Genomic DNA, 26303 nt, shown 5'->3' on the forward strand with positions numbered 1-26303 from the left:
ATGTGGAGATGGAGTCTGAAGGGCCAGGGAAAGGACTTGTCTGAGAACTCCGCAGTTGCCAGGACCCAGAGGCCTCTCCAGGTGGCCCTTGACTGCTGACCCCTGGAGTGGGGTGGGGCCGGGAGGATCAGGGTGTCCAAGAGGGGCAGCGAGGAATGGCCCATGTTCCCACCCAGGACCCCTTCTCTTCCCCTAGTTCCCCAGGAGATGGGAACTCGGTCCTGTCCTGAGCACCAGGTCCTCCACTGGTCTCTGGCGCCCCCCTGTGGCCTCCGCGGACAGGAACCGTCCCGCGAGCCCCACTCCTGCCCCGCCCCATAATGAGGGCCGGAATGCCTCAGGTGAGAACCCAGAGGCTCAATCTCAAATCCCAACCCCTGCTCCACCCCTCCCAGGAGACAAAGAGGCAGTGAGGGATCCCCAGATATGGGTGTGGATCCTGGCTCCCCTTCCCCCACCTGACTGACTTGGGTGACACAGCCGAACTCTGATTCCACATTTCCCAGACCATGTGAGGCCAGAGGGCAGGTCTCTGAGGAGAGCGAATGGGAGACCCCTCGGAAAGCCCCGTGTGCTGCCAGGGATGCTCAAGTCAGCTCCACAGACATTCACAGAGCGCCTCCTCCCTCAGCGCCGGCAACCCGTGTCCAGACTCAAGGAGGTCCCCATCTGAGGGGGAGGCAAATTCCCAGAGAGATCTTTTAATGGAAGAATTTGTTGTCTAAAGCTACTAAAATGCCCCACCCCTTGATCCCTCCTCTTGGACAGACCCAGAGTCCCGTGGCGTCTGGTCCAGCCCAGCTGGAGACAGCTGGACGAAAGTCAGAAATACCACTGGACAGTCAGTTCTTCCCACCTCTCACCTCCTCCAGCCCAGCTCAGACCTCTCCTTGGCTCTCAAGCTCCAGGCCAGGCCGCAGGCCCTACTCCCACCCAGGCTTAAGACGCCTGTGGTGGAGTTACCAGCCCATCCCCACTCCAGGGTCCGGCTGCACAGCCTCCTCACTCTCAGCCTCTCAATTCACCTTCTGCTTCCCAAGCCTCAGTGTGTCCATCTGCCAAATGGGTGTAACCATCCCTGCCGCAGCTACGTGTCTCCCAGGTCGGCCGTAACGATACAAATAAAATGTAATCAGAAACTAGCGAGTTTTTTTGGAGGGGGGCTGACGAGCGCGGCCGGCATCTCGGGGAGGAAGCGGACTACAACTCCCATCCGGCTCCGGGGCCGCGGACGCCCCAGCCCCTCTCCCTGAGCTGAGGGGGAGGCGGCCGCTGCCCCAGGGAGCGAGAGAAGCTGCCGCGCCCAGGCACCCCTCACCTAGGTTAGGGGCCGGCGAGGTCCGGGTAGGGCGACCTCTGGGGCGGCGCGGGGATTTGGGCGGCCTGCCCCGCCCCCACGCGACGCCCCCCTTGCCCCGCCCCGCCCAGGAGTTACTCTTCGGGGCCCGCCCCCCCACTTCCTGGCCGAGGGTTGGCCCCGCCCCCGCGCGCCTCCGCCCTCCCACCTTCACCTCCAGTCGCGTCTCCCATTGGCCGGCGCGCACCTGCCCGTCCGTCGGGGGGCGGGGCGGGGGGCGGGGCGCGGCGCCCAGGTGAGGGCGCGCGGGCGGCAGCCGAGGAAGGTGACAGCGGGGAGGGCGGGAGGGTGGGGGGAGGACGCGCGGACCGACCGACAGACGGACCGACGGCGGGCATGCGGGCGGCCTGGCTCTAGCCCGGGCGCGGGGCTCCGGCCGCGGCCATGGAGCAGCGGCTGCGCGCGCTGGAGGAGCTGGCGCGGGGCGAGGCCGGCGGCGGCCCGGGGCTCGACGGCCTCCTGGATCTGCTGCTGGGGCTGCACCACGAGCTCAGCAGCGCCCCCCTGCGGCGGGAGCGCAGCGTGGCGCAGTTCCTGAGCTGGGGTGAGTGGCCCGGGCGGGACCGAAGGGGGCGGCCCGAGGGACACCGCGCCGGGACCCTCTCCCCCCACGCTCCACCCCACAGACCCTCCCGCAGGGAGCCGCACCCCCACGGGTCGCCCGCACCCTGCAGACGCCCCGCCCTGGCCCTGACACGTGCTACCGGACCCCACGGGCCCTCTCAGTCACCTGCACACCTTACTCTCACTCAGATTCCTCCACACACTACTTCCCACTCACAGAACCTGGCATGTGTGCACACCACACATCTCACACGAGCACACACACACTAGGTCCCAGGTATAGACCCAGACACATGTACACAACGCAGGCTCAACAGAGTCCCGTCCAGGATTGCTCCCTCCCACGTCACACCTCACGCCCGTGAGAACACACACTCTCACACACGCAGACCCCCGTGCCTGTCACCCACTGACACACATGGTGTCTCAGTCTCCCACCTACCACACGGACACACAGAGACACTCACACACAGCTCATGGAGAGACCCCAGGAGCCCCATACTTCACCCTGCAGACCACCCCCAACCGTGGGCTGTTACACACTCGCCTACTTCTGCTCAGAGATCTGTAGGTATTGCACACTTGCTGCCCCCCCAACACACACACCTCCATCTCCCTGCAGACAAGACCACCCCAGCCTGGGCACAGGAACCAACCTCTCAGCCCCTTTGTCTGCGCAAGCCACCGGCCAGGCTTCCTGAGGGCTGTTCTCAGCACCCGGGAGGGGGCCTGGCTGGAGGTGGGTCTGCACCCCTTCCTGGTTGACTCATCTGAGTCACCGGGAGTGGCTGGCCCACGGTGACCCTGAACACAGCGTGGGCACCAGCGCCAGCCCCGGGGCTCCCTGGTCATGCCCGCCAGGCCATGGGGGGAGGGCATCGGGGCCTGGCCTGAGGGTGGGGTGAGGCGGGAGTCTGCCCAGTGGGTGACTCGAGTTCCTGGCGCCCCTTAGCTCTGGGCAGGCACAAGGCCAGGCCTGGTGTGGTTGGAGGCCTGTGAGACATGCCAGTGCGTTGGTCCCCAGCCCCAGCCCTTTCCTCCGGGGTGAGGGCAGTCACAGGGCCCCTGGCTCTGCTGCCTGCCTGTCTCCCGGGGACTTCTAAACCGTGTGTGTGTGTGTGTGTGTGTCTGACCGTGTTGTCATCACCCCTGTGACGCCCACACACACGTGTGTGTTTGCACACACAATTGCTTCTCTCTGCCTGCCTCTGGCACCTCTGCCTCCGACCACAGCGTGGGGGACTGTCTGTTGACATCTCCCGAGGTGACACACGGGGCGGTGACTCACTCCTGCCCCAACCTGTCCCTGCTCCTGCCATGAGCCCCCATCCCCTGCAGCAAGGTGAGAGGACTGGGCAGCCTGTCCCAGGGGCCTGCATCCTCCTGGCTGTGGGCTCCAGCTTTGGCCTGTCTGGTTGATGGGCAACCTCCCTGGCCTCCGTTCCCCCTCAGACGCCTGTGGCTGCTCCTCCCCAGCTGCACACACAGACCTGGGAAAGAGACAATTAATTTCTGTAATGAGGTTTCCACACCGCCCCTGCTGCGGGGGTTCTGCCTGATAAACCTGTGGGGCAGCTCTCTGTGCCGCCCACAGACCCGCCCAGCTGGTAGGCAGTTTACCTCCTGGCAGGGGGAAACTGAGGCAGGGAGCCAGACTGCAGCTTCCCCCACCCACTGCTGGTCACTCTTGCCTCCCTAACTTTCCAGTCTCTGTGGCTTCTCCAGGCCTGGGAAGGGCCTGGGAGTGGCTGGAGATGCCCCTCGTGGGAGTACGAGGGCCTGTGAGGAAGGAGGAGGCTCGTGGCCAGGGGAAGGCCGCATCCAGAGAGAGAGGCAGGGCTCAGAGTTGTCGGGCTGGTCAGGCCTGGAGGAGATCCTGAGTGCCCACACCCTCGGGTGCCAGCATCAGGTGCCAGCAAAAGGGCTTTCGGCCCTGTTTTTGAGTCTCCTGAGAACCTGGGCAGACCTACCTGTGCCTCCAGACTGAGGAGGCCCCACACGGGGAGCACAGAGCCTGTCCCCAGAGCCCTGCAGAACCAGTGTCCTCCCTGTCCTCCGGGGCTGCCCCAGGCTTCACCCCCAGCCGGGTACCTCTGTGCCTACAGGGTCCCAGGCCCGGGGCCCACAGCTCCTCGATGGCAGAGAAGCCTCTCTGGGGACAAAAAATGTTGCCCGTCCAGTTTCCGGAGACAAGCCCGGCCTGGTCCTGTAGAGGGCCAAGACCTGTGAGCTGGGGGTGGGAATGGTATCCCCATCGTCCCCAGGGTGACCTGGCCAGCCAGGGTCAGCCCCCAGGCTGGGGAGGACTACAAGTTCCATGAGCCCCTGGGGCACAGGCCGCTGGGAGTCTGGGGACAGGGGTCCAGGGAGCCATGGATTTAGGGAGGTCTGGAGCCAGGTGGTCCGCAGAGCCAGGACCCCACCTTCCATGCTTATTGATCATGCTGAATGGGCCTCAGCACCTGTCAATCCAGAGGCCGCCCCTGGGGAGGCCATCCCAGGCCTGGCCTCCTGGGGGTCACAGCTCCTGGCTTTCCCCAGGTGGGAGAGGGAGCTGGGGCCCTCCGCAGGTTCCCTGAGCCCCACTCTGTGTCCCCTCAGCCAGCCCCTTCGTCACGAAGGTGAAAGAGCTGCGGCTGCAGAGAGATGACTTTGAGATCTTGAAGGTGATCGGCCGAGGGGCCTTCGGGGAGGTGAGCAGACGGCCTGGGGAAGGTGGGAGGAGGGTGTTCGCACCCAGGCTGGCCTGATCCCGGTGCTCTCTGTGGCCTCAGGTCGCCGTGGTGAGGCAGAGGGACAGTGGGCAGATTTTTGCCATGAAAATGCTGCACAAATGGGAGATGCTGAAGAGGGCTGAGGTCAGTTTGGGGTCTACTGGGACTTTGGCACCCCACAAATGGGCAGGGAGAGGTATGCTGCCAGTGAGGCATATCCGGGAAGGGGCGAGCACGGCTGCTGAAGGCAGAGGATCCACTCCCAACAGCCACCGACCGCCCCCATCCCTTCTTCTGATAAGCCTTTCTTAGAAGCAAGCAGAGTTGTTCCCATTTTCCTTATGACGGCCCAGAGCCGTGAAGCACGGGCTTGGGCTCACATGGGCAACTTCAGTCCCAGCTCCTACTTCCTGAGTCTTCCTCCATTCCCTGTGCTGGCCGGGGTGCTTTCCTGGGCTCTGATCCCACCCCACCCCCCCTGCTTCCCAAACCTGCTGTAGACGGCCTGTTTCCGGGAGGAGCGGGATGTGCTGGTGAAGGGGGACAGCCGCTGGGTGACTGCTCTGCATTATGCCTTCCAAGACGAGGAGTATCTGGTGAGGACGCTCGGCAACGTTGGAGGGGGGTTGCCTGGGGACAAAGAAGAAGGCCCTTGGGGGCCAGAGGCACTGGGTCCAAGGAGAGAGAGATCCTCCTACTGAGACCAAGAGGTTTCCACCCCCCTCCAGCTCCTGGGCTGAGAGCCTCCCGCCTGAGCTCTGGCTGGGTGCTGGCCGCCCTGGAGCTGCTGGGAGACATAGCCCTGTCTTCCCAGAGCCCCACAGACCACTGGGAGGCTGGCGGGAGGCAGGGCCCTGGGGCAGGCGCCCCCAACCCTCGCCATCTGATTCTTGCCCCACCCCCACCCCCCACCGCCATCCAGTACCTAGTGATGGACTACTATGCTGGTGGGGACCTCCTCACTCTGCTGAGCCGCTTCGAGGACCGCCTCCCGCCCGAGCTGGCCCAGTTCTACCTGGCTGAGATGGTACTGGCCATCCACTCGCTGCACCAGCTGGGCTACGTCCACAGGTGGGGCCCCCAAAGCCCCCGCTGCCCTGTCCAGCCCTCCTGACAGCTGTGGCGACATACATGGCCAGCCCTGTGCTGGGTGCTTTATATGCACGATGCCTTTGAATCCTCACACCAAAAACCTTATGTGATGGGGGCTGCTATGGCCCCGTCTGCAGATGAGGAAGTCAAGGCTTACTTAGCACGGATAAGCACCTGGCTCAAGGTGGATCAGCTAGTGGGTGGCCGAGCCATGGTTTGCACTGGGAAAGTGTGACTCCTGCATCCGCCCCACCACAGCACGCTCTGCTGCCTCCAAGGCTCGTCTTTATGGGTCCCTTTCCCCAGTCTAACCACCTTCCTCCTTCTTGGGAGCCAGGAGGCCTGGCCACTAGCCTTGCCCCCTCCCACATGCATGCACACACCCTGCTCGTGTGCGCTCACAGGAACACGTGTGAGCATATACACAATGGTGCGTGCACGTGCTCGTGTACACACACCCACGCATGTGCTTAAACGCACATCCACACACACAGGTCAAGCCCCTCGCTCTCTCTGCCCTCCCTCAGGGATGTCAAGCCGGACAATGTCCTGCTGGACATGAATGGACACATCCGCTTGGCTGACTTTGGCTCCTGCCTACGTCTCAACAACAGTGGCATGGTAAGGACCAGCCCCAGAGTGGGGGCAGGGGACACCTGGCCAGGAGAGCTCCCAGGGGAATGGGAGGCACCAGGCCTAGTGCAGGGGGCATCAGGGTCCCAGGGGAAGGAAGGGCTAGGCCCAGGCCCCAGGTGGGGGGTGCCAGGCCAGGCGAGCCCTAGGTAGTCAGGGTACTAGGGCCCTGGTGAGGGGCCAGCAGGCCCAGCCAAGCCCGAGTCTGTCCTTATGGTGTCATCAACACCACCACCCACAGGTGGATTCATCCGTGGCAGTGGGGACCCCAGACTACATCTCCCCTGAGATCCTGCAGGCCATGGAGGAGGGCAAGGGCCACTACGGCCCACAGTGCGACTGGTGGTCGCTAGGAGTCTGCGCTTACGAGCTGCTCTTCGGGGAGACGCCCTTCTACGCCGAATCCCTGGTGGAAACCTATGGCAAGATCATGAACCACGAGGTTGGCCGCCAGGCTCTGGGGTTCTAGGGGGGCAGTGGGACATCCGAGTCCCCGTGGTCGGTGATGCCTGCAGGTGGTGTGGGATCCCAGACACCCACTTGAACCCCTCCCCTGGGCCTGCAGGACCACCTGCAGTTCCCCTCGGATGTGCCCGACGTGCCAGCCAGTGCCCGAGACCTGATCCGCCAGCTGCTGTGCCACCAAGAGGAGCGGCTGGGCCGCGGAGGGCTGGATGACTTCCGGAACCACCCCTTCTTCGAAGGCGTGGACTGGGAGCGGCTGGCGACCAGCACTGCCCCCTACATCCCTGAGCTTCGCGGGCCCATGGACACCTCCAACTTCGACGTGGATGATGATACTCTCAACCACCCAGTGAGTGGCGGGTCCCAGTGCAGAGGAAAACCTTGACCCTTGCTGGCTGTGGAAATGCCCCAGAAGATCCCCAGAGCAGTTGCTGGGCTGGGGATGAGGCCTTCAGACCCCAGAGGCTCATGGGAGTTACAGATCACCTGGGCTGGTTGACCTGCACTGAGGTGGATTGTGCCAAGTGAAAGCCTTTTAACCTCAAGTGTCATTCTATTAACCAGAAGTTGTTTAAGGAAAAAGACTCCCAGCAGCCCCTGGGAGGCCCTGACCTCAAGAATTCATGGGAGTTGTGGTCCATTGGTGGGGGGCCATGTTACCCCCCTGGGTTTCCACCTGAGCAGAAGGAGGTGGGCACTCCTAATCCCAGGGGGTCTTGGCCTGGAGCTGCGCCTGTTGACTCTGGCTCTCTCTCCCCCTCTTTCTGCAGGGGACCTTGCTGCCACCCTCTCACGGGACCTTCTCGGGCCACCACCTGCCATTCGTGGGTTTCACCTACACCTCAGGCAGGTGAGTCTGGTCCTCACACACCTGGTGGCAAGCTAGGGGCTGCCTGGCCTGGAGGATGCTCGGAGTGTAGCCCATCAAGACCCTAGGAAAGTGGCTGAGTGGCCCACCCATGTGATCAGTGCTCAGGAAGTGTGCTCTGCGCCTTCAGGAGGACACCCCCATGTCCTCAAGGTCCTGATGAAGCCAAGCCCATGGCCCCTCTGGGTCTCACCTCAGCAGCTGCACTCATAGTCCACAGCAGGCTGAGAGTGTACTGGACTCAGAGCCAGAGGCCTAGAGTTGGAAGGGCCTCTACCTACCGCTCCCAGCCTCACTTTGTGCCTCTGTAAAATGGGCAGGATGCTCTCCGCCCAGTTCCATTTGTGGGGCTGGCATGAGACCACAGCGAGGTCCTGGAGAGGAAGTGCTCCGAGGTGTAAGCAAACGCAGCTGACCCACGCTCATGGAGCACCCAGTGTGTGCCGGGCGTGGGGCTAGCTGGGCCCATTTCAACAGCTCCTCCTGACAGTCTGGAAGGGGCTCTGTTATCACCTCTATTTTCCTGTGAGGAAACTGAGTCTCAGATATGTTAAGTGACTGTTCAAGGCCACACAACTTATAAGGGCCAGGGCTGGGGCTGGAACCTGGGTCTGGGGGACCCTGGAGCCACTGCCCTGGGCTGCTGCCCGTGGGTCTCCCAAGGGCACGATCTGGTCTGATTGTTTCCTTCCCAGCACAGAGCCCGGGGCTGGTACAGAGTTGGCGAGCGGTGGGTGTTTCTGGGATGAATGATCGGACGCAGGAGGACGAAGAGGCTCTGAGGGGGTGGGGTGTCTGCCAACTCGTGTTGCCCTGCTTTCCCCAGTCCAGGCCCCGAGAGCAGCTCTGAGCAGGTGGCTGCCCTGGAGCAGAGGCTCCATTGTCTGGAGCAGGAGAAGAGGGAGCTGAGCCGGAAGCTCCAAGGTATGGGGAAGCCAGCTGGGCCAGGGTGGGGTGGGTCTGACCCAGGGGTATTGCTGCAGGACTAACTACTCACCTGGGGGTGCCCCCCACCGCAGAGGCCCTGCAGATCCCCTCAGACCACCGGGAGCTGGAGCAGCTGCGGAAGGAAGTGCAGACTCTCCAGGACAGGCTGTCAGGTATCCCCTTACCCGGCCCCATCTCTTCCCCCCTGCCCTCACCCTGGAGGCTGAGCTGCTTTTCCAGCACACCCGAGTCCACCCTGAGCTCCAGCCCTGCCCCTGCTCTGTACATGCTCTGTGATCTTAGGGAAGTAGCTTAAACTCTCTGAGCCTGCATGTAGAAAATGGGCCAAGGAGACCCCCCTCCCAGGCTGCGGTGAGGGTTCCATGAGGGTTCCACTGCCCATGGAGTGCCCGGCTGAGGCTGGGGCAGTCAGTATGTGCAGGTCTCAGTGACAATTTCTGGCAGAGATGCTGAGGGACAGCAAGGCCCCCTTGTCTCGGGCAGATCATAGCCCAGGCCAGGACAGTGACCTACAGCAGGAGAGAGACCGGCTCCTCCAGGTGAGGGCCTGGGGAGGTTGGTGGGTGGCCCAGGGCTCCATGCTAAGGGGGTCCATGCCCTGACTCCAGGCCTGGTCTCCCCACCCCACCCTGGCCCCCAGGAGCTTGCCGAGGCTCGGGCACAGCTGCAGACGCAGGAGCAGGAACTACGCAGAGCCCAGGGCCGGCAGGAGGAGCTGCTCCAGGGCCGGCAGGAGGCCCAGGACAGAGAGGCGGCCACAGCCAGCCAGGCCCAGGCCCTGAGCTCCCAGCTGGAGGAAGCCCGGGATGCCCGGAGGGAGGTGAGTGACGGGGTGGGTGGGGACAGCAGCAGGGCCCCCGTGACCCCCAGCATGGCTGGAGGTAGCCGGGGGAGCTCAGTTCCAGGTGCTGGGAACACCACGTGCCTTTGCACTCCCCGCTGACTGGCAGAGGCCCGAGCAACAGGACAACATTTAGGTGGGGTGGGCTGGAGGTTCACGGCCTCCATTCCTGCTGTGGCTGGCGGGGCCCGAGAGTCTGTAGCAAGGCGGGAAAGAGGATTGGGGTGGACAAGGTCATCACTGGCCGTCCCTACGCCCATCACAGCTGCAGGCCCAGGTGGCCACCCTGACCCGGGAGGTGACTCGGCTCCAGAGAGAGCAGGAGCGAAGCCTGGAGAAGGAGCCATCCCAGGTCAAGGTAGCGAGGTCCTACCCCCTGCCCCGTAGCACCTGCCTCACCCTGACCCACTCAGGGCCTGCGGGGCCAGGCCTGTGTCCCATGGGTAGGGTGGGCCGTGGCTTTTCGGGCCCCTGCCCAGACCCTCTCCGTGTCCTCAAGACTGTCCACAGCACCTCTGAGACCAACGGCATGGGGTCGCCAGAGGGCGGGCCGCAGGAAGCCCAGCTGAGGAAGGAGGTGGCCGCGCTCCGTGTGCAGCTGGAGCAGGCCCACAGCCACGGGTGAGCTGGGCAGCCGGGGGGGAGACAGGTCGCGGGTCTGAGCTGGGAGTCACCGGTCATCCTTCTCCTCCCCAGGCCGAGTGGGAAGGAGGAGGCCCTGTGCCGGCTGCAGGAGGAGAACCAGCGGCTGAGCCAGGAGCAGGAGCGGGTGAGCAGTGCAGATGAAGAGCAGGGCAGATAGACGGGCAGTGGGACAGACGCAGGGAGCTGGCGGGTTCCCAGGGCAGGCTGTCTCCCCAGCCGGCGGGCAAGCTGCAGCAGTGGACAAGGGTGGACACAGACGAGGCTCAGGGGTGCTGGGGCCCCTGGGGACTGACCCCACCTTCCCGCCTGGCCCCCAGCTGGTGGAAGAGCTGGAGCGGGAGCTGCAGAGCAAGCAGCAGCTGGAGGGCGAGCGGCGGGAGACGGAGAGCAATTGGGAGGCCCAGCTCGCCGACATCCTCAGCTGGTGGGTGCCGGGGGCTGGGGGCTGGGCCCAGGAGGGGCTGAGGGCCCGCTCGTGACCCTGAGCCCCTTCCCAATCAGGGTTAACGATGAGAAGGTCTCAAGGGGCTACCTGCAGGCCCTGGCCACCAAGCTGGCTGAGGAGCTGGAGTCCTTGCGGAATGTGGGCACCCAGACGCTCCCTACGCGGCCACTGGTGAGCCCCGGAGACACCCTGGGAGGAGGGGGTGCCAGCCTCACTCCGCAGGTGGGGACACTGAGCTCACGGAAGATCAGTGACTTGCCTAAGCTCACAGCGGATCAGTGGCAGAGCTGGGGCTTTGAGCCTGGCCAGGTGACGTGGGCAGCCGTGTGCTCTGGCGGGAGGGGCCTCTGAGGCAGCCAGGCCCAGGGGGCATCTTACGTGGGTGCCCCTCCGGCCACCAGGACCACCAGTGGAAGGCACGGCGGCTGCAGAAGATGGAGGCCTCGGCCAGGCTGGAGCTGCAGTCGGCGCTGGAGGCCGAGATCCGGGCCAAGCAGAGCCTGCAGGAGCGGCTGACGCAGGCCCAGGAGGCCCAGCTGCAGGCCGAGAGGTGAGACCGGGGCGGGCGCTCCAAGGGGGCCCAGGACCCCTGCGGAGCCCCGTGGCGAGCTGTCACCTGGTTCTCCTCCAGCCGTCTGCAGGAGGCCGAGAAGCAGAACCAGAGCCTGAAGCAGGAGCTGGCTGCGCTTCGGGAGGAGCTGCGGGCCCGCGGGCCGGGAGGTGGGTGGCCGCCTGTGTGCCTGGCCTGGAGCACATGCCACGTGCCCGACTCCAGCCTCGAGGTTACCAGGGGGGTCCCACAACAGCCTGCAAGGTGTGGAGACAAGAGTTTGTTGCAGACTCTGCTGCTTACCCCACCATGTGTTAGCCAGCACTTATTGAGCACTTACTATATGCCAGGCCCCCCACCCCCCCAGCGTGCAGTCATTTCCCCATTTTACTGAGGTGGAAACTGAGGCCTCTGCTGGCCCTGGGTTCCTCAGGAACAGTGTCAGGGCTGGGCCAGGGTCCCCAGCCCCAGTGACCCGTGCCCTCTGTTCGCAGACACCAAGCCCTCAAACTCCCTGATTCCCTTCCTGTCCTTCCGGAGCTCAGAGGTAAGAACCGGTGCAGGGGCGGGTCGGGGAGGAGTCCAGGAGAGAGGCACAGGGCCCTTGACTTTGCCTCCCATCCCCATCCCCAGAAGGATTCCGCCAAGGACCCTGGCATCTCAGGCGAGGCCCCGAGGCCGGGGGTGGAGCCGGAGCTGAGGCCAGAGGGCCGCCGTAGCCTGCGCCTGGGGGTGAGGACAGACGAGAGAGACCCGCAGCTGGGGGGCTGGGCCCCCCTGCCTGTGGCTTCTCACCTGTTTGCTCGCCCTCCCCTGCAGGCTGTGTTCCCCAGAGCTCCTGCCACCACAGCCGCTGCAGACGGCCCTCCTGCAAAGGTCAGCGCCGGGAGGGGCGGAGCGGGCGGGGCACCAAGCCGTTCTGCCAGGTTTCCAGGGACCCGCTTGGGTCCCTCCCTGTGCGTCATGACTGGCAGACCACGCTGGGGTGGTGGTGGTGGCGATGAGCCTGAGCGCTACCACAGACTCGCTGGGGCAGAGTTCACACTGCCACCTGGCTCATTCCCTGGTCCCACCTGACACCCCAGGGTGGCTTTGGTGGGGGGCATGGGACCCCAGGAGGCCGTGGCCAGGCCTGGGGTAATGGGCATGTCCCCTCCCCAGCCCGGCTCTCACACGCTGCGCCCCCGGAGCTTCCCATCCCCCACCAAGTGTCTCCGCTGCACCTCGCTGATGCTGGGCCTGGGCCGCCAGGGCCTGGGCTGTGACGGTGAGACCCGCACCCCACCCGCGCACCCCCTCCCGTGCCCAGCCACAGCCCCGAGGTGGAGGGAACAGAAGTGGCCCTGACCCAGAGGATCCCAGGCTGTTTCCCTCAGCCCAGGCCACTGGTGCCTCCCGGTCAACGTTCCCCCTGCTCTGTTTTTCCTTTCTCACTTGATGGGGAATAGGTGACAGCTCAGGGGCCACCACGGCCTGAGGGAGGCTGGGGCTGGGAATGCCCAGAGGCCCACCCAGCCTCACACCGCCCACCGTCTCCCGCTTTCCCCACAGCCTGCGGCTACTTCTGTCACTCAACTTGTGCCCCACAGGCCCCACCCTGCCCCGTGCCCCCTGAACTTCTCCACGTGGCCCTTGGAGTACACCCCGAAACGGGCACGGGCACCGCCTACGAGGGCTTCCTGTCGGTGAGCTGGCGCTGGGGAGGGGGGCGTGGGTGTGGGTGGGCTGAGAGCCCGGCAGGCCCTCCCATGCCTGCCTTCCCCCCAGGTGCCGCGACCCTCGGGCGTTCGGCGGGGCTGGCAGCGGGTGTTCGCTGCCCTCAGCGACTCACGCCTGCTGCTGTTCGATGCCCCAGACCCGAGGCTCAGCCCGGCCAGCGGGGCCCTCCTGCAGGCACTGGACCTGAGGTGGGTGCCGGGCGGTGGCACAGGGCAAGAGACGAGTGGGTCGGGGGGCAGCCAAGGGGAGTGAGACCTCTGACCTGCTCCCTGGACCTCCTAGGGACCCCCAGTTCTCGGCCACCCCTGTCCTGGCCTCTGATGTGATCCACGCCCAATCCAGGGACCTGCCACGCATCTTTAGGGTGAGTGTCTGGGGCGGGATGGGCTGGACCATTGTCTGCCTCCACGCTGGCCCCACTCCAGCTACTTTCTCCATCTCCATGACTGCCCCCTTCATCTGGCACCCTTTGCCCCCACATGGATGGCTACAATAGCCTCCATTCTGGCGCCGGCATCTACGCTCCATCCTGCGGCACAGTGAGCTTTCCATACGTGTGTCCTGCCTTGTTTAGGATCCTTCCGTGGCTCCCTGTCGCCCTCAGGCTGCTCCTGACTGTGGCCTGGAGGCCCCACTTTTCTGGCCCTGCAGGCCTCCCAGCCTCGCCCCTGGAGCTTCTCTCTGCTCTGACCACACCTTGCTTTCTCCAGTCCCCAAAGTACCCTGTGCCTGTGGACCCCTTCACATTCTCTTCCCTCTGCTTGGCCCCCTGCCTGGTTACTCCACTCGCCCCCAGGCTCCAGCAGAAATCTCTCTTCCCCGGGAGGTGGTCTTGTACCGCTTAGCCTGGGTTAGGGGCCCTGGTCTGTGTTCCCACAATGCCCCGTCCTTCCCCCTCCACGCCCGGGGCCCAGGGCTCTGGGGTTGTCCTTGTGCTTGTCTGACCACCTGTCTGGATCATCACATGCCGTAAGACAGCCCTAGCTCTGTGCCTGGCGCGCTCACGTCGGCGCTCTTAGGTATCAACTGGTGGAGCAAGGAAGGGAGGAAGGATGGCAGGCTCTCGGCCCGCGGCCCTCCAGCCTGGGTCCCTGCCCACAGGTGACGGCGTCCCAGCTGACGGTGCCGCCTGCCACGTGCACCGTGCTGCTGCTGGCGGAGAGCGAGGGCGAGCGGGAGCGCTGGCTGCAGGTGCTGGGCGAGCTGCAGCGGCTGTTGCTGGACACGCGGCCGCGGCCCCGGCCTGTGTACACGCTCAAGGAGGCCTATGACAACGGGCTGCCGCTGTTGCCCCACGCGCTCTGCGCCGCCATCATTGGTGAGCCTCACGCCAGGGGCGCCGCCCTGGGCAGGCTTCGGGGAGGAGTCCGGGCCTGCAAGGCTGGTGCTGGCCCAGCCACAGTCACCAGGGCCGCTGTCACTGCCCAGCGCCTGCCACCATGAGCTGTGGACTCTGCCTTGCACACGTGGCCTCGACCCTCCCCTGGGCAAGGCTAGGCGACAAGTGGCCTGGCTTCTGCCACTCCATTTCTCTGTGCCTCAGTTCCTGCTTTTTCTAAAAGAATCTCAAGCCGGTGAAAACAGTAAAGGCTTTAGTAAGAGACAAGTGAGGGTTCCCCTCCTCGATCTCTTACCAGCATCCCCGTGGGGGAGGCTGGACACACCAGAGCCTCACACTGTCCTCTGTGGGGCTGCTGTGCTCAGCCAGGAGCCTGCTGCTCAGTGAGCGGGGCCTCCATAACGGACAGCTGGGGAAGGGCGAGGATGCTGTGCCCCTTGGCTTCCCTTGGCAGCTGGGGCCCTGAGCCAGCCCTGCCCTGGCGAGCTGGGACCTCTCCCTGCCGTCACTCCGGGCAGGTGCCCCACGTCCCCTGTGCCAGTTGGGAGCCAGGAGGATGAGGTCATTTACTGAGCGGGGATGGCTTTGAGCAAGGTCTCTGCTTAACCCCTGTACTGCTTCGTCTCTTCACAGCCTCACAGCAGCTCTGTGAGAAAGGTACCATTATTGTCCCCACTTTACATAAGGGGAAACCAAGGCTTCGAGAGGTGACGTGACTTACCCCAAATCCCACAGCTCAGGGTGGGGGGCCTCTCACCTTGCCCCCTGCCCCCACGGCCCTTCCCCGTTAGAGCCAGTCCAGACTCTGGGACACAAGGGTCCAGTGATGCAGGGACTGCGAGCTCGCCATCCTCATGTCCTCAGGAGAAACTGAGGCTCAGCAAGCACAGGCAGATTGCCCAGTCTCCCACTGCTGGACAGGCCCTCTGACCCCTGACCCTCACCCTCCCTCTCCCAGACCAGGAACGGCTTGCTCTGGGCACTGAGGAGGGGCTGTTTGTGATCCATCTGCACAGCAATGGTACGTGCCAGGCTCAGCCAAGGTGGGCGTGGGTCAGAGTCGGCCCCAGGGGACGGAGGAGGATGGGCACTGGGCTGCTCCTCCCCACCTGCTGGTGACACTCTCCTTCGCCCACACCACAGACATCTTCCAGGTGGGCGAGTGCCGGCGGGTGCAGCGGCTAGCCATGAGCCCCACTGCGGGCCTTCTGGTCGTGCTGTGTGGCCGTGGTCCCAGCGTGCGCCTCTTCGCCCTGGCCGAGCTGGAGAGTGCGGAGGCGGCGGGCGCCAAGATCCCCGAGTCTCGAGGCTGCCAGGTGCTGGCAGCCGGACGCATCCTGCAGGCCCGCACCCCCGTGCTCTGTGTAGCCGTCAAGCGCCAAGTGCTCTGCTACCAGCTGGGCCCAGGCCCAGGGCCCTGGCAGCGGCGCATCCGTGAGCTGCAGGCACCAGCACCTGTGCAGAGCCTCGGGCTGCTGGGTGACCGGCTGTGTGTGGGCGCGGCTGGTGCCTTCATGCTGTACCCGCTGCTCAACGAGGCTGCTCCCTTGGCACTGGGGGCCGATCTGGTGTCTGAGGAGCTGCCACCGTCCCGCGGGGGCCTGGGCGAGGCGCTGGGCGCCGTGGAACTCAGCCTTAGTGAGTTCCTGCTCCTCTTCACCACCGCCGGGGTCTACGTGGACAGCGCCGGCCGCAAGTCTCGCATCCACGAGCTGCTGTGGCCAGCAGTGCCCACGGGCTGGGGTAAGGCCTGTGGAGGGCCAGGCTGGGTGGGGCCAGACACCTGCAGGGTATCCCACAGGTCAGAGGAAGACACAGTCCTGCCCAAACTCCAGAGCGTGGCACTGGAGGCCAGTGTGTACCCTCCAGCCCGACCACACCCTGCCCTGCCCTCAGTGGCTTGCACGCATCTTCCTCGCCCACACCTTACTCACCCTCTTCTCCTGCCTCAACTACTCTCATTTTTGTACATGGCAAACTCTTAACCAAGTCCAGCGCCAGTGTCAGCTCAGGGCCTGGAGTGGGCTGGCCCTCCACAAATGACCACCATGATTGCTGTCACTGTCATTACTGCTCTCATGCTCCCTGCCCTGCCCTCCCCCATCACTGGTCCTTTGGTCCTCGTTGCTCCCCACCCGCCCTTTGTTCAGACGTCTGCCCTGGCTCTTAGCACCTGCTTGCAGTGGCTGGTTTGCTACACTGGGGGCCTGCGGAATGGCCTGGGGCTGGTTTCTTCATCACATACAGCACCCAGCCAGGGCAAGCACACCCCAGGGCTGTAAATGTTTGGAGGAATGAATGAATGAATGAATGATAAACGGGGCAGTGAGGGAGTCCAGCACGTTCACAGGTAACTGGTGTGATGGAGGACAGGCTGAAAGACAGGGACAGAGCTCCCTTCGTGAGCAATGGCCCTTCTGGGGTGGGGCCTGTGGGTTGGGTGTAGCACAGACATTCAGCATGTAGGCGTTGAAGGGACCGCCCGGGGCCAATTCCCAGCTCTCTCACCACCAGGTGACCTTGGCCATTACTTAGCTCTGGGGTTTCCGTACCCTCATCTGTAACTTAGGGGTGATAAGGCTACCTGCCCAGAGTTGTTGGAGAATTAAAGGAGAAAAAATATGCAAAGTGGTTAGAACTATGCCTGGCATGGCACATAGTGAGCCCTCCTGATTGTTATCTCTGATCTGTTATGGAGGTTGGGTGGGGCAACCAGCAGAGTCTTCAGAAGAAGGACCTTTGGTGTGGGCGTGGAAGTTACTGTGCACAGGCTGTTCCTTGTGGTACAGAGGAGCAAACAAGCCCAGAGAGGTGCCTGACTTGCCCGGGGCTGCACAGCAGTTTCCCACCCTGCAGGTTACGCAGCACCCTACCTGACAGTGTTCAGTGAGAACTCCATCGACGTGTTTGACGTCAGGAAGGCAGAATGGGTCCAGACGGTGCCACTCAAGAAGGTGAGGGGCTGCCCAGAGCCCTGGGGCTGGCCTGGACTGGGGTAGGGTAGGGTAGTATGGTGTGACCTCTGTGTCTGCTGCCTCAGGTGCGACCCCTGAACCCAGAGGGTTCCCTGTTCCTCTATGGCACCGAGAAGGTCCGCCTGACCTACCTCAGGAACCGGCTGGCAGGTGAGGGAGTGTGTGTGCGTGTGTATATATGTATGTGCGTGCGCTGGCCTGTGCACACTCGTGGGTGTGTGACCCCGAGCACCAGCTGACTCGGGCCCTGGGGTCTTGGGATCATTGCCCAGCTCTCTGCTTCTCGCACAGAGAAGGACGAGTTCGACATCCCCGACCTCACTGACAACAGCCGGCGCCAGCTGTTCCGCACCAAGAGCAAGCGCCGCTTCTCCTTCCGCGTGTCGGAGGAGCAGCGGCAGCAGCAGCGCAGGTGCGCGTGCGCGAGGCGGCAGCGGGGCGGGGCCTCCTAGCTTTGGGGCGGGGTCTCCTAGCCTTGGGGGAGGGGCGAGGCACTGGCCAGCCCCCGGGGGCGCGTCAGCCTCGGGAAAGGACGGGAGAGGTGTCACCTTCGCCGCCCCACTTCCTACACCCCCTCCGCCCGCAGGGAGATGCTGAAGGACCCTTTTGTGCGCTCCAAGCTCATCTCATCGCCCACCAACTTCAACCACCTGGTGCACGTGGGCCCTACTGACGGGAGGCCCAGAGCCAGGGACCTGCCCCGGGTGAGTCCCCTGGAGCCAATCACGAGCCTCCCTGGAGAGGCTGAGCCAATCACAGGCCTCTGCTTACCTGGGACCCGGGACCTCAGCACATCCATGCTGGGGCCAAGTGCGGTTCGTTTGCTCTGGTCCGCTGTGCTGCCAAGTGCCAGCCCCTCCGCACTGTCCCCCGACAGGCCCCGGAAGAGAAGGGCCGAGGGGCCCGCAGCTCCGGCCCGCAGCGGCCGCACAGCTTCTCGGAGGCCTCGCGGCGCCCAGCCTCTGTGGGCAGCGACGACCTCGCCGGAGACGCGGACCCCCGTAAGGACAGCCCCACAGGCTCCAGTCCCCCCACGTCCCTCTCCCAAGTTTCCCCCCACTTTGGACCCCACAAATCTGACTTTGGATTTTTGTGCCCTTCCTCACCCTGCTCCTCGAGTAGTGAAGAGGAAGCCTTGGACATCTCTGTCCAGCGAGTCCGTGTCCTGCCCCCAGGGATCTCTGAGCCCCGCAGCCTCCCTGCTACAGGTGAGCCAGTGGGGACTTTTCCCTCCTGCATTCAAAGACAGGCAGTTCTGTTCTGTGCTACGCCCTTCTCTGGGACCTGAGACCAGAGAACAAGCTGAGCCCATCCCTGCCCTGGCTCCTAAGAGATGCGCACTCTTACCTGTCTCACCCCACTGTGGGTTGGCCTGGGTGGGAATCTTCACTCTGATTGTCTCAGCAGTGTGGCCACGGGCGAGGTGCCCAGCCTCCCTGAGCTTGTCTCGCCTGTAAAGTGAGGCTATCATCGTGAGACCTGTACGGGGTGATGATACATCAGCACAGTGCCTGGCCCCATGGGGACACCACCACCGAAGGGGAGCTCTTGGGATTCTTAACAGAGACCCAGCCTGGAGGCAGGGGGTCAGAGGGGGAAGCAATGCATTCTGGGGACTGGGGAAGACCTGAGAGGAGCTGGGAAGACTCCCACTCACCCTCCAGCCACACATCCAACTGCCAAGTGTCCAACTGCCATGTCCACTCCAGCCACACCAGGCCACTCAGAGCCCTGGACTCGCCATGTGCTTTCACATGTCAGGCTCTTGCGCCTGCTGGCCCCCCTGCTTTGAATGTCCTTTCCTGTCCTCAACCTGATTAACGCCCAGGCCACCCTCAAGGCTGCACCAGTATCACCTTCTCTGAAGGCCACCTGGCTGCCTGGTCAGGAGGTCACTGCCCCCCTGGGGCTGGCGCCTCCTTTGGTGCCCTTCTCCCTCCACCCACTCCTTGTCAATCCTGCTGTGCTGTGGTTTTTGTCTGGCTGCCTCTCCTCCCTCCCAAGGGGGCTCCTTGATGGTGGGCGTCAAGTTTGTCTTCTGCCCAGAGTACAGCATGTTCGTTGATTGAATGAGGAATGGAGTGAATGAACAAAGGGACTTTGATTCAGGCTCCAGGGTTAAGTAGGAGTTCCCCAGGTTTTTCTCATGTATCCCCACCCCGGCCTCACATCTGGCCTTTTCCAAGGGCCATGCTGCAGCAGGTGCTGGGTCCTGGGGAAGCCTCTGGGGGGCGCTGGCCTGGTGAAGCAAGACTGTAGCCTTCTTCTTTCCACCCTGACTTCCCTCTCTTTCCGCTCCAGGTCTCAGAACGGCCCCGGAGCCTCCCCCCAGCCCCTGAATCAGAGAGTTCCCCTTGACACCCTGTGGCAGGGCCCACCCCAATCCCAGGACCAGGAGACGTGAGGGAGCAAAGAGCTTGAGGAATACCATACTCCGGCTGGCCCGGGATGTGTGAAATTCGGACTCAGGGAGAGCCTCAGCTGGGCAGCGACTGGGGGGCCGGCCTGGGTTCTCAGGACCCGGGGGGCCTGACTTCCAGCCCCAATCTGTGCCAGCCACTGGGAATAGAATGGCCCCCTTCTACTCTGGGGGCCCTGCTGTCCAAGGGTGATTGTGCCAAAGCTCTTATTTCCAGTGCTGAGCCCCAAGAGGCTTGTAAGCAAGAGTCGGGATGAGGGACGGAGAAGGGCCAGGTCCCTGGGAGCAGTCTGGGGCCTTGGCTGCGGACTGCTAGCCCCCAGGTGAGGCCAGGCTGGGGCATATCCCAGTCTCTGCTCAGGGTCAGGGTGGGAAAGACGGGCTCCGATCCAGAGGCAAGGAGGATGGAGAAGGAGAGGGAAGGATGTAGGTGAACGAGGTGAGAGAGGCAAGGGCAGAGGGAAGTAGAGGAGGAGGTGATAGTGTTGGCGGAGGTGAGGGCCATCGGAGGAGAAGGAGAGACGGATACAGGGGGAGCGGTGGAGAAGAGGAGAGACAGGTGACGGAGAGGAGAGGGGTGGAGGGGAGAGGGAGCTGGAAGGAGAACACACACCCACGGGTCCTTTGTAGGGAGAAGCTTGGGGGGAACAGAGAGAGTCTCCATGAACCACCTGACATTGTCATCTAATCCGCCCAGGGGGAGATAATTCTTAGACAGGGATGGGATGTGGAGGGTATTTATAAGGGCTACTTGGTGGGAGACAGGCACCCGATGGGGGCCGCTGGAGGGTCTCCAGGCACACTCTGGCACTTCCCAGAAAAGGAGGTCCTTTTTCTTAAAGCTTCAACCAACTGTGTATTAGGGGATCATAGGGAGCATTTTATTATTGATCACAGTCATTATTATTGTTATTATATTACTATTTTTATTAAACTTCCCTCTACTGACGAGTGGGGGGCAAAATAAGTATTTATCTTCTCAAATGCCATATTCCCGGGAGGGATTGACCCTGACGCTCTGTGAAGCAGTAAGAAACCAATAAAGACAACTTTGTAAGTTGCTGGCCTCCCTGCCTGGATCTGTCTTCCTGGGGTTCAGAAAATGGGGGGATCAGAGACTGAGGGAGGAGGGAAGGAATCAAGAACAGACAGCTAAAGACCAGGTTGTCTTCCCTGTGTTTTCAGGAATCAGAAAACACATTCCAATGGGGGTAAATTCATAGAGAATTTCATAGCAAAGGGATGGTTTACAAAAGTGTGGGCAGCGTTAGGGGAACCCACCGTGGAATACCGGTGCCCCCGAACCCTGGCAGCCGTGGGGAGCTGTTACCACCCCTGGGCCGGCCGGGCAGGAAGAGGCAGTGGTGTTACCTGACAGGAGCTGTGGCTCTCAGTAGAACTTGGCCACGGCCGAGCAGGAAGGCAGCCCAGGAAATAAATTCCTGCACCCACTCTATTCCCTCCCATCTCCTGCCTCCTTTAGTCCAAACGCAAGCAGCAGCCAGAGGACCCTAGAGCTCCATTACTGCAGGTTGCAGAGGGCAGCCTGGGGGGCACAGAGCTGGTGGAGAAGGGAGGAAGTGAACCTGGAGGGCACATCCTGCTGCCCCACCCAGGTGAGGCTGCCAGGAGGGTGAGGGGTCTCACTGGTTCTTAGCTTGGGTGTCTGTGACTGGGCAGGACCCAGGCCTTGAGGCTGAGCTGGATGAGGAAGGAGGGTAAGGCCTGTGCCCCGGGGTCAGGGCAGGCCTAGGGGGCTGATGGCTATGCCCTGAGACTCATGGCAGGCCCTAAGGCTAGGGGAAGTACCAAGGGGCCTGGGTATCACGTCTGGTTGGGCATGGGGCTTGGAGGGTGCCCATGGAATTCCAGGGCCTGGTTAGGAGCCCAGCCTTGAGAATCAGACAACCTGGATTCTAGTGCAGCTGTGCAGTCACGGGCAAGTGATCTCACCTCTCTAAGGCTCAGTTTCCCCTTCTGTAAGTGGGATCAGAAAACCCATCTCATGGGAGGTTCTGGTGAGACTTTGGTGAGATAATGAATGTAAAATGCCTTTGGCCCACTCAGAATGTTTGCTTTGCCTATTGAGATGCAGAAGCCCACAGAGAGCGCCCAGGATGCTGAGGCCTCCTGCAAGCTAAGGCCTCCAGCCATCCTCACCAAAATGGAGAAATGGCCACTTCCCCAGCAATTAAATTACCCAAAAGATTCACATTTTTACATTTTTTAAGAATTCATTTTTCTCTCCACGTTTTATGTCGACAAATTTCAAACCTACAGAAAGATGGAAAGAATATGAACTCTTCACCTAGGTTCACCAGTTGCTAACATTGGCTGCTTTTGCTTTACCTCCATATCTATGTATAGCTACATATATATAGCATGTATTTTGCTACCATTTGAAAGTAAGTTGCAGGGTCGGCCCCGTGGCTTAGCGGTTAAGTGCGCGCGCTCCACTGCTGGTGGCTCGGGTTCAGATCCCGGGCGCGCACCGACGCACCGCTTCTCCGGCCATGCTGAGGCCGCGCCCCACATACAGCAACTAGAAGGATGTGCAGCTATGACATACAACGATCTACTGGGGCTTTGGGGAAAAAAAAAGGAGGAGGATTGGCAATAGATGTTAGCTCAGAGCCGGTCTTCCTCAGCAAAAAGAGGAGGATTAGCACGGATGTTAGCTCAGGGCTGATCTTCCTCACAAAAAAAAAAAAAAAAGAAAGTTGCAGACATCTTGAACTTTGCACCTAAATACCTCACAGGCTGCTCCTTAAGAATAAGGAGCCACTAGGGGCCAGCTTGGTGGCGTAGCAGTTACGTTTGCACGTGGGTTCAGATCCTGGGCGCGGACCGATGCACCACTTGTCAAGCCACGCTGTGGCGGCATCCCATATAAAGTAGAGGAAGATGGGCACAGATGTTAGCCCAGGGCCAGTCTTCCTCAGCAAAAACATAAATAAAAAATAAGGAGCCACCAGAAACCACTGTTATTGTCTCAACAGATTTAACGTTGATACAACAATATTATCTAATATACAATCTGTTATGGGTTGAATTGTGACCCTTTAAAATTCATATGTTGAAATCCTACCCCAAATATCTCAGTATGTGACCTTATTTGGAAATAGAGTCATTGCAGATGTAACTGGTTAAGTGAGGTCATTAGGGTGGGCCCCTGATCCAATATGACCAATGTCCTTTAAAAAAGAGGAAATTTGGGCTCAGCCCAGTGGCATAGCAGTTAAGTTTGCCTGCTCCGCTTTGGCGGCCTGGGTTCCCCGGGTTTGGATCCCGGGCATGGACTCATGCACTGCTCCTCAAGCCGTGCTGTGGTGGTGTGTCCCAGATGGGCGCGAATGTTAGCTCAGGGCTAATCTTCCTCGCCAAAAAAAAAAAAAAAAAAAAGGAAATTGGGACACGAGGAGAATGAAGACAGAAATCAGGTTGATGCTTCTACAAGCCAAGGAACACCATAGATTGCCAGCAAACCACCAGAAGCTGGAGAGAGGCCTGGAACAGATTCTCCCTTACAGCGCTCAGAAGGAACTAACTCTGCCAACACCTTGATCTCAGACTTCCAGCCTCCAGAACTGCGAGACAATACATTTCCGTTGTTTAAGCCACTCATGTTGTAGCACAATTGTGTCAAAAATTTTCTTTATAGCATTTTTGAAAAACTGAGGACTCAATGCCAGACCACATATTGTATTCAGTTGTCATGTCTCTTGAGTCTCCTTTAATCTGGAACAACTCTCTCTGCCCCCCCTTTTTTTGGTCTTTTATGATATTAACATTTTTGAAGGGTCCAGGCCAGTTTTTTTGTAGAATGACCTGCAATTTGCATTTGTCTGACTGTTTCCTCATTAAATTCAGATTTAACTTTTTTGTCAAGAATATTACATAGCTGATGCTATTTTAAATTAATTACACTAATACACAAATTTTCTTTGTAAAACAATTAGAAGCTGAATTCCCCTTTGATTCCCTCTGCTCCCCCCGTAAGTTCAGTTTACGTTAATGTGCTCCATACATATATGTTGGTGGACCACCCTCCCCCGGCCTCCTTGCCTCCATCAGCAGATTCAAGTTGGAGCCTCAGGAGCCTTGGCACCCTTGGTGGGAACCTCTGCCCTGTGTGTCCTCACACTCACAGCTACCACCCCCCCACCTCGAGACCATGGGAACTGATTCTACCCTTTCTCCCTGTTGGGGAGGTTCTGGCCATCCCCTTTTCTGACCCATCTCCACCCTGGGCTCCTGATAGCTGTCCACTGTGCCTCTCGAGTTGAAGGTGCATCTTTAGCAAAACCCCCTGTGTTCTCACCCCCTTCTGCAGTCCTTAACCCTCCTGCTCTAGCAGAAAACTTGCCCTCCCTGAGGTCACCACTGCTCCCCACTCTTGTCCCACAGACTTTCCCCACCCCTCCTGCCACTGGGCCTGGAGGTGGGGCAGGCGTCCTCCTCGATCCTCATCGCCACTTATAGACACCCTCCTCTCTCCTCCTTTCAAACATTCAGGTTTGAACTCAAGTTATCAGCTTATACCACCCACTTTGTTTCTGACATCACCCAGCCCCTGGATCGCTCATTTCTTGATAACTCTAGCTCCTGGCTTGCTGTCACCCTCTCCATCCTACTCCTGTTTTAATTCTTTTTTTTTTTTTTTTAAACTCTTATTTATTTATTTATTTTCCCCCCAAAGCCCCAGTAGATAGTCGTATGTCATAGCTGCACATCCCTCCAGCTGCCGCATGTGGGATGTGGCCCCAACATGGCCGGAGAAGCGGTGCGTCGGTGCACGCCCGGGATCCGAACCCGGGCCACCAGCAGCGGAGCGCACGCACTCAACCGCCAAGCCACGGGGCCGGCCCTCCTGTTTTAATTCTTAGAGACTTCGATATACATGTGGATGATCCAAGTGCCAGGCCTCTCAGTTCCTTGGACCCCTCTGCCTCCATCATCTTGTCCTCCCTCCTCCCCCAGCCACCCACTCCCATAGCCATACTGGAGAGCTGTACCATCCTATATGGGAGCCACTGGTCACATGTGGCTCCTGAGTACTTGAAATGCGACCAGTCTGAATTGAGATGTGCTGTGAGTATAAACGATACACCAGATTTCAAAGACTTAATGTCAATCATTATAATCACTCCTCCGCATGAATGTATTTATTTATTCAGTAAATACTTGCTGAACACCAATTATGTGCCAGACACAGGAGGCACATAATGTGCTAGGCACAGGAGATGCATCAATGAACAAAATAGACGCATTCCCTGTCCTCGTGGAGCTTATATTTTGGCAGTAGGAGACAAACAATAAACAAAGAAGTAAATTATGTTATATGCTGGAATAGTGGTTCTCAACCACGGGCAATTTTGCCCCCTAGGGGACATTTGGCAATGTCTGGTGACATTTCTAGTTGTCACAACAGGGGGAGGGGTGCTACTGGCATCTAACTGGTAGAAGCCAGGGATGCTGCCACATACCCTACAGTGCACAGACAGCCCCCACAACAAAGAATTATCCAGCCCCAAATGTCAATAGTGCCTATGTTGAGAAACTGTGTTCTAGAAGGTGTTAATGCTTTAGAGCGAAAAAAAAAAGTAGGGGAGTGGGGTGGAGGGATGTGGGTTGGAGAGTGTGATTTTAAGTAGGCTGGTAGGTCTGGGTCAGCCTCATTGAGAAGGTGACATTTGAGCAAAGGTGTGAGGGAGGGAGGGAGGGAGACCAACTGGGCTTCCTATTTCATTGAGAAAATTAAAATACCCAAGTATGCCCGTGTACTCTGCCTTCTCTCTGATTATTGTGGGTAAACTGTTCACGCTCCTAACAAAGTCCAAACCTGTCCCTTGGGAACTCCCATTCCCTCCCCCGTCCAAGGCCATCAGTCCTGCAGTTGTTTCTTATTAAACAACAGCAACAACACACCTGCTTTGACCCTCTTCCTTCTCCAGCTGCCATCTTGTTTCTCTCCTTCCCTTTGCTGCAGAGTTGTGTATTATCACTGTCTCCAATTTCTTTCCTCTCATTTTTCTTGAGCCCAAGAACTTTGAGCTTTTGCTCCCAAACTGCCCTTAATGTGGTCACTAGGGATTCCCACAGTTACATCCAGTCAGTCGTTGGCGCTCAGCTTGCTGACCTCCGAGCAGCATCTGACACTATCGATTGTGCCCCTGCCTTGGTGCGCAGTCTTCTGCACCAGATGCTCATCTGGTTTTCCTCCCATCTCTTTGAGACTCCTTTGCTGGTTCCTCCTGGTCTCCCAACCTCTACAGGAAGGAGTACCCCAGCACTCAGTCCTTGGTAATCTTATCCCCTATACCCTTCACCCAGCTTCCCCTAATATTAACATCTTACGCAACCATGATACATTTATCAAACCTAATTGATGAAAACTACGAAGAAAGCTACAGACTTTATTTGCATTCACAAGTAGGGCTCCCAGGTGCCCAAGACTTGACTGGATTGGCTTTATTTATTTTTTATTTTTTTTAAGATGGTATTTATTTATTTATTTTCCCCCCAAAGCCCCAGTAGATAGTTGTATGTCATAGCTGCACATCCTTCTAATTGCTGTATGTGGGACACGGCCTCAACATGGCCGGAGAAGCGGTGCGTCGGTGCGCGCCCGGGATCCGAACCCCGGCCGCCAGCAGCGGAGCGCGGGCACTTACCTGCTAAGCCATGGGGCCGGCCCTGGATTGGCTTTAAAACTGGAAGTCCCATACC

At 60.4% G+C, this 26303-nt stretch overlaps 1 protein-coding gene across 10 annotated transcripts; it reads left to right on the top strand.

The window, feature by feature from the left end:
- Positions 1 to 1697: 1697 nt before the first annotated feature.
- Positions 1698 to 20634, top strand: CDC42BPG (CDC42 binding protein kinase gamma). Of its 10 annotated transcripts, none has more exons than XM_058526494.1 (38): positions 1700 to 1901; positions 4523 to 4614; positions 4696 to 4779; positions 5136 to 5231; positions 5558 to 5706; positions 6255 to 6348; positions 6602 to 6802; positions 6926 to 7174; positions 7596 to 7675; positions 8520 to 8617; positions 8713 to 8793; positions 9086 to 9180; positions 9282 to 9461; positions 9748 to 9840; positions 9982 to 10103; positions 10179 to 10251; positions 10445 to 10551; positions 10629 to 10881; positions 10974 to 11122; positions 11204 to 11292; positions 11617 to 11669; positions 11756 to 11854; positions 11942 to 11998; positions 12284 to 12389; positions 12674 to 12807; positions 12890 to 13029; positions 13124 to 13205; positions 13943 to 14159; positions 14814 to 14837; positions 15139 to 15201; positions 15324 to 15923; positions 17022 to 17134; positions 17221 to 17305; positions 17447 to 17567; positions 17742 to 17859; positions 18033 to 18156; positions 18278 to 18363; positions 19457 to 20634. In XM_058526494.1, exons 1-38 carry the CDS (start codon positions 1742 to 1744, stop codon positions 19511 to 19513), a joined length of 4824 nt encoding a protein of 1607 aa, XP_058382477.1. In that variant the 5' UTR covers positions 1700 to 1741; the 3' UTR covers positions 19514 to 20634. The 10 variants fall into 10 exon arrangements, with proteins under 10 accessions (XP_058382470.1, XP_058382471.1, XP_058382475.1 ...); XM_058526497.1 differs by having other exon boundaries at positions 1701 to 1901; positions 17037 to 17134; XM_058526487.1 differs by lacking the exon at positions 19457 to 20634 and having other exon boundaries at positions 1698 to 1901; positions 18278 to 19450.
- Positions 20635 to 26303: the final 5669 nt, after the last annotated feature.

This window comes from Diceros bicornis, chromosome 31 (genome assembly GCF_020826845.1).
Source record: "Diceros bicornis minor isolate mBicDic1 chromosome 31, mDicBic1.mat.cur, whole genome shotgun sequence".
NCBI classification, from domain to species: Eukaryota; Metazoa; Chordata; class Mammalia; order Perissodactyla; family Rhinocerotidae; genus Diceros; species Diceros bicornis.

What these genes read in the sequence shown, in the direction of transcription:
- CDC42BPG (XM_058526487.1), top strand. Translation starts at nt 1,742, where the DNA reads ATGGAGCAGCGGCTGCGCGCGCTGGAGGAGCTGGCGCGGGGCGAGGCC. An exon ending in AGGAGCCATCCCAGGTCAAG is followed by an intron (nt 9,841 to 9,981) that starts GTAGCGAGGTCC and finishes CGTGTCCTCAAG; the next exon opens with ACTGTCCACAGCACCTCTGA. An exon ending in TGTCCTTCCGGAGCTCAGAG is followed by an intron (nt 11,670 to 11,755) that starts GTAAGAACCGGT and finishes CCCCATCCCCAG; the next exon opens with AAGGATTCCGCCAAGGACCC.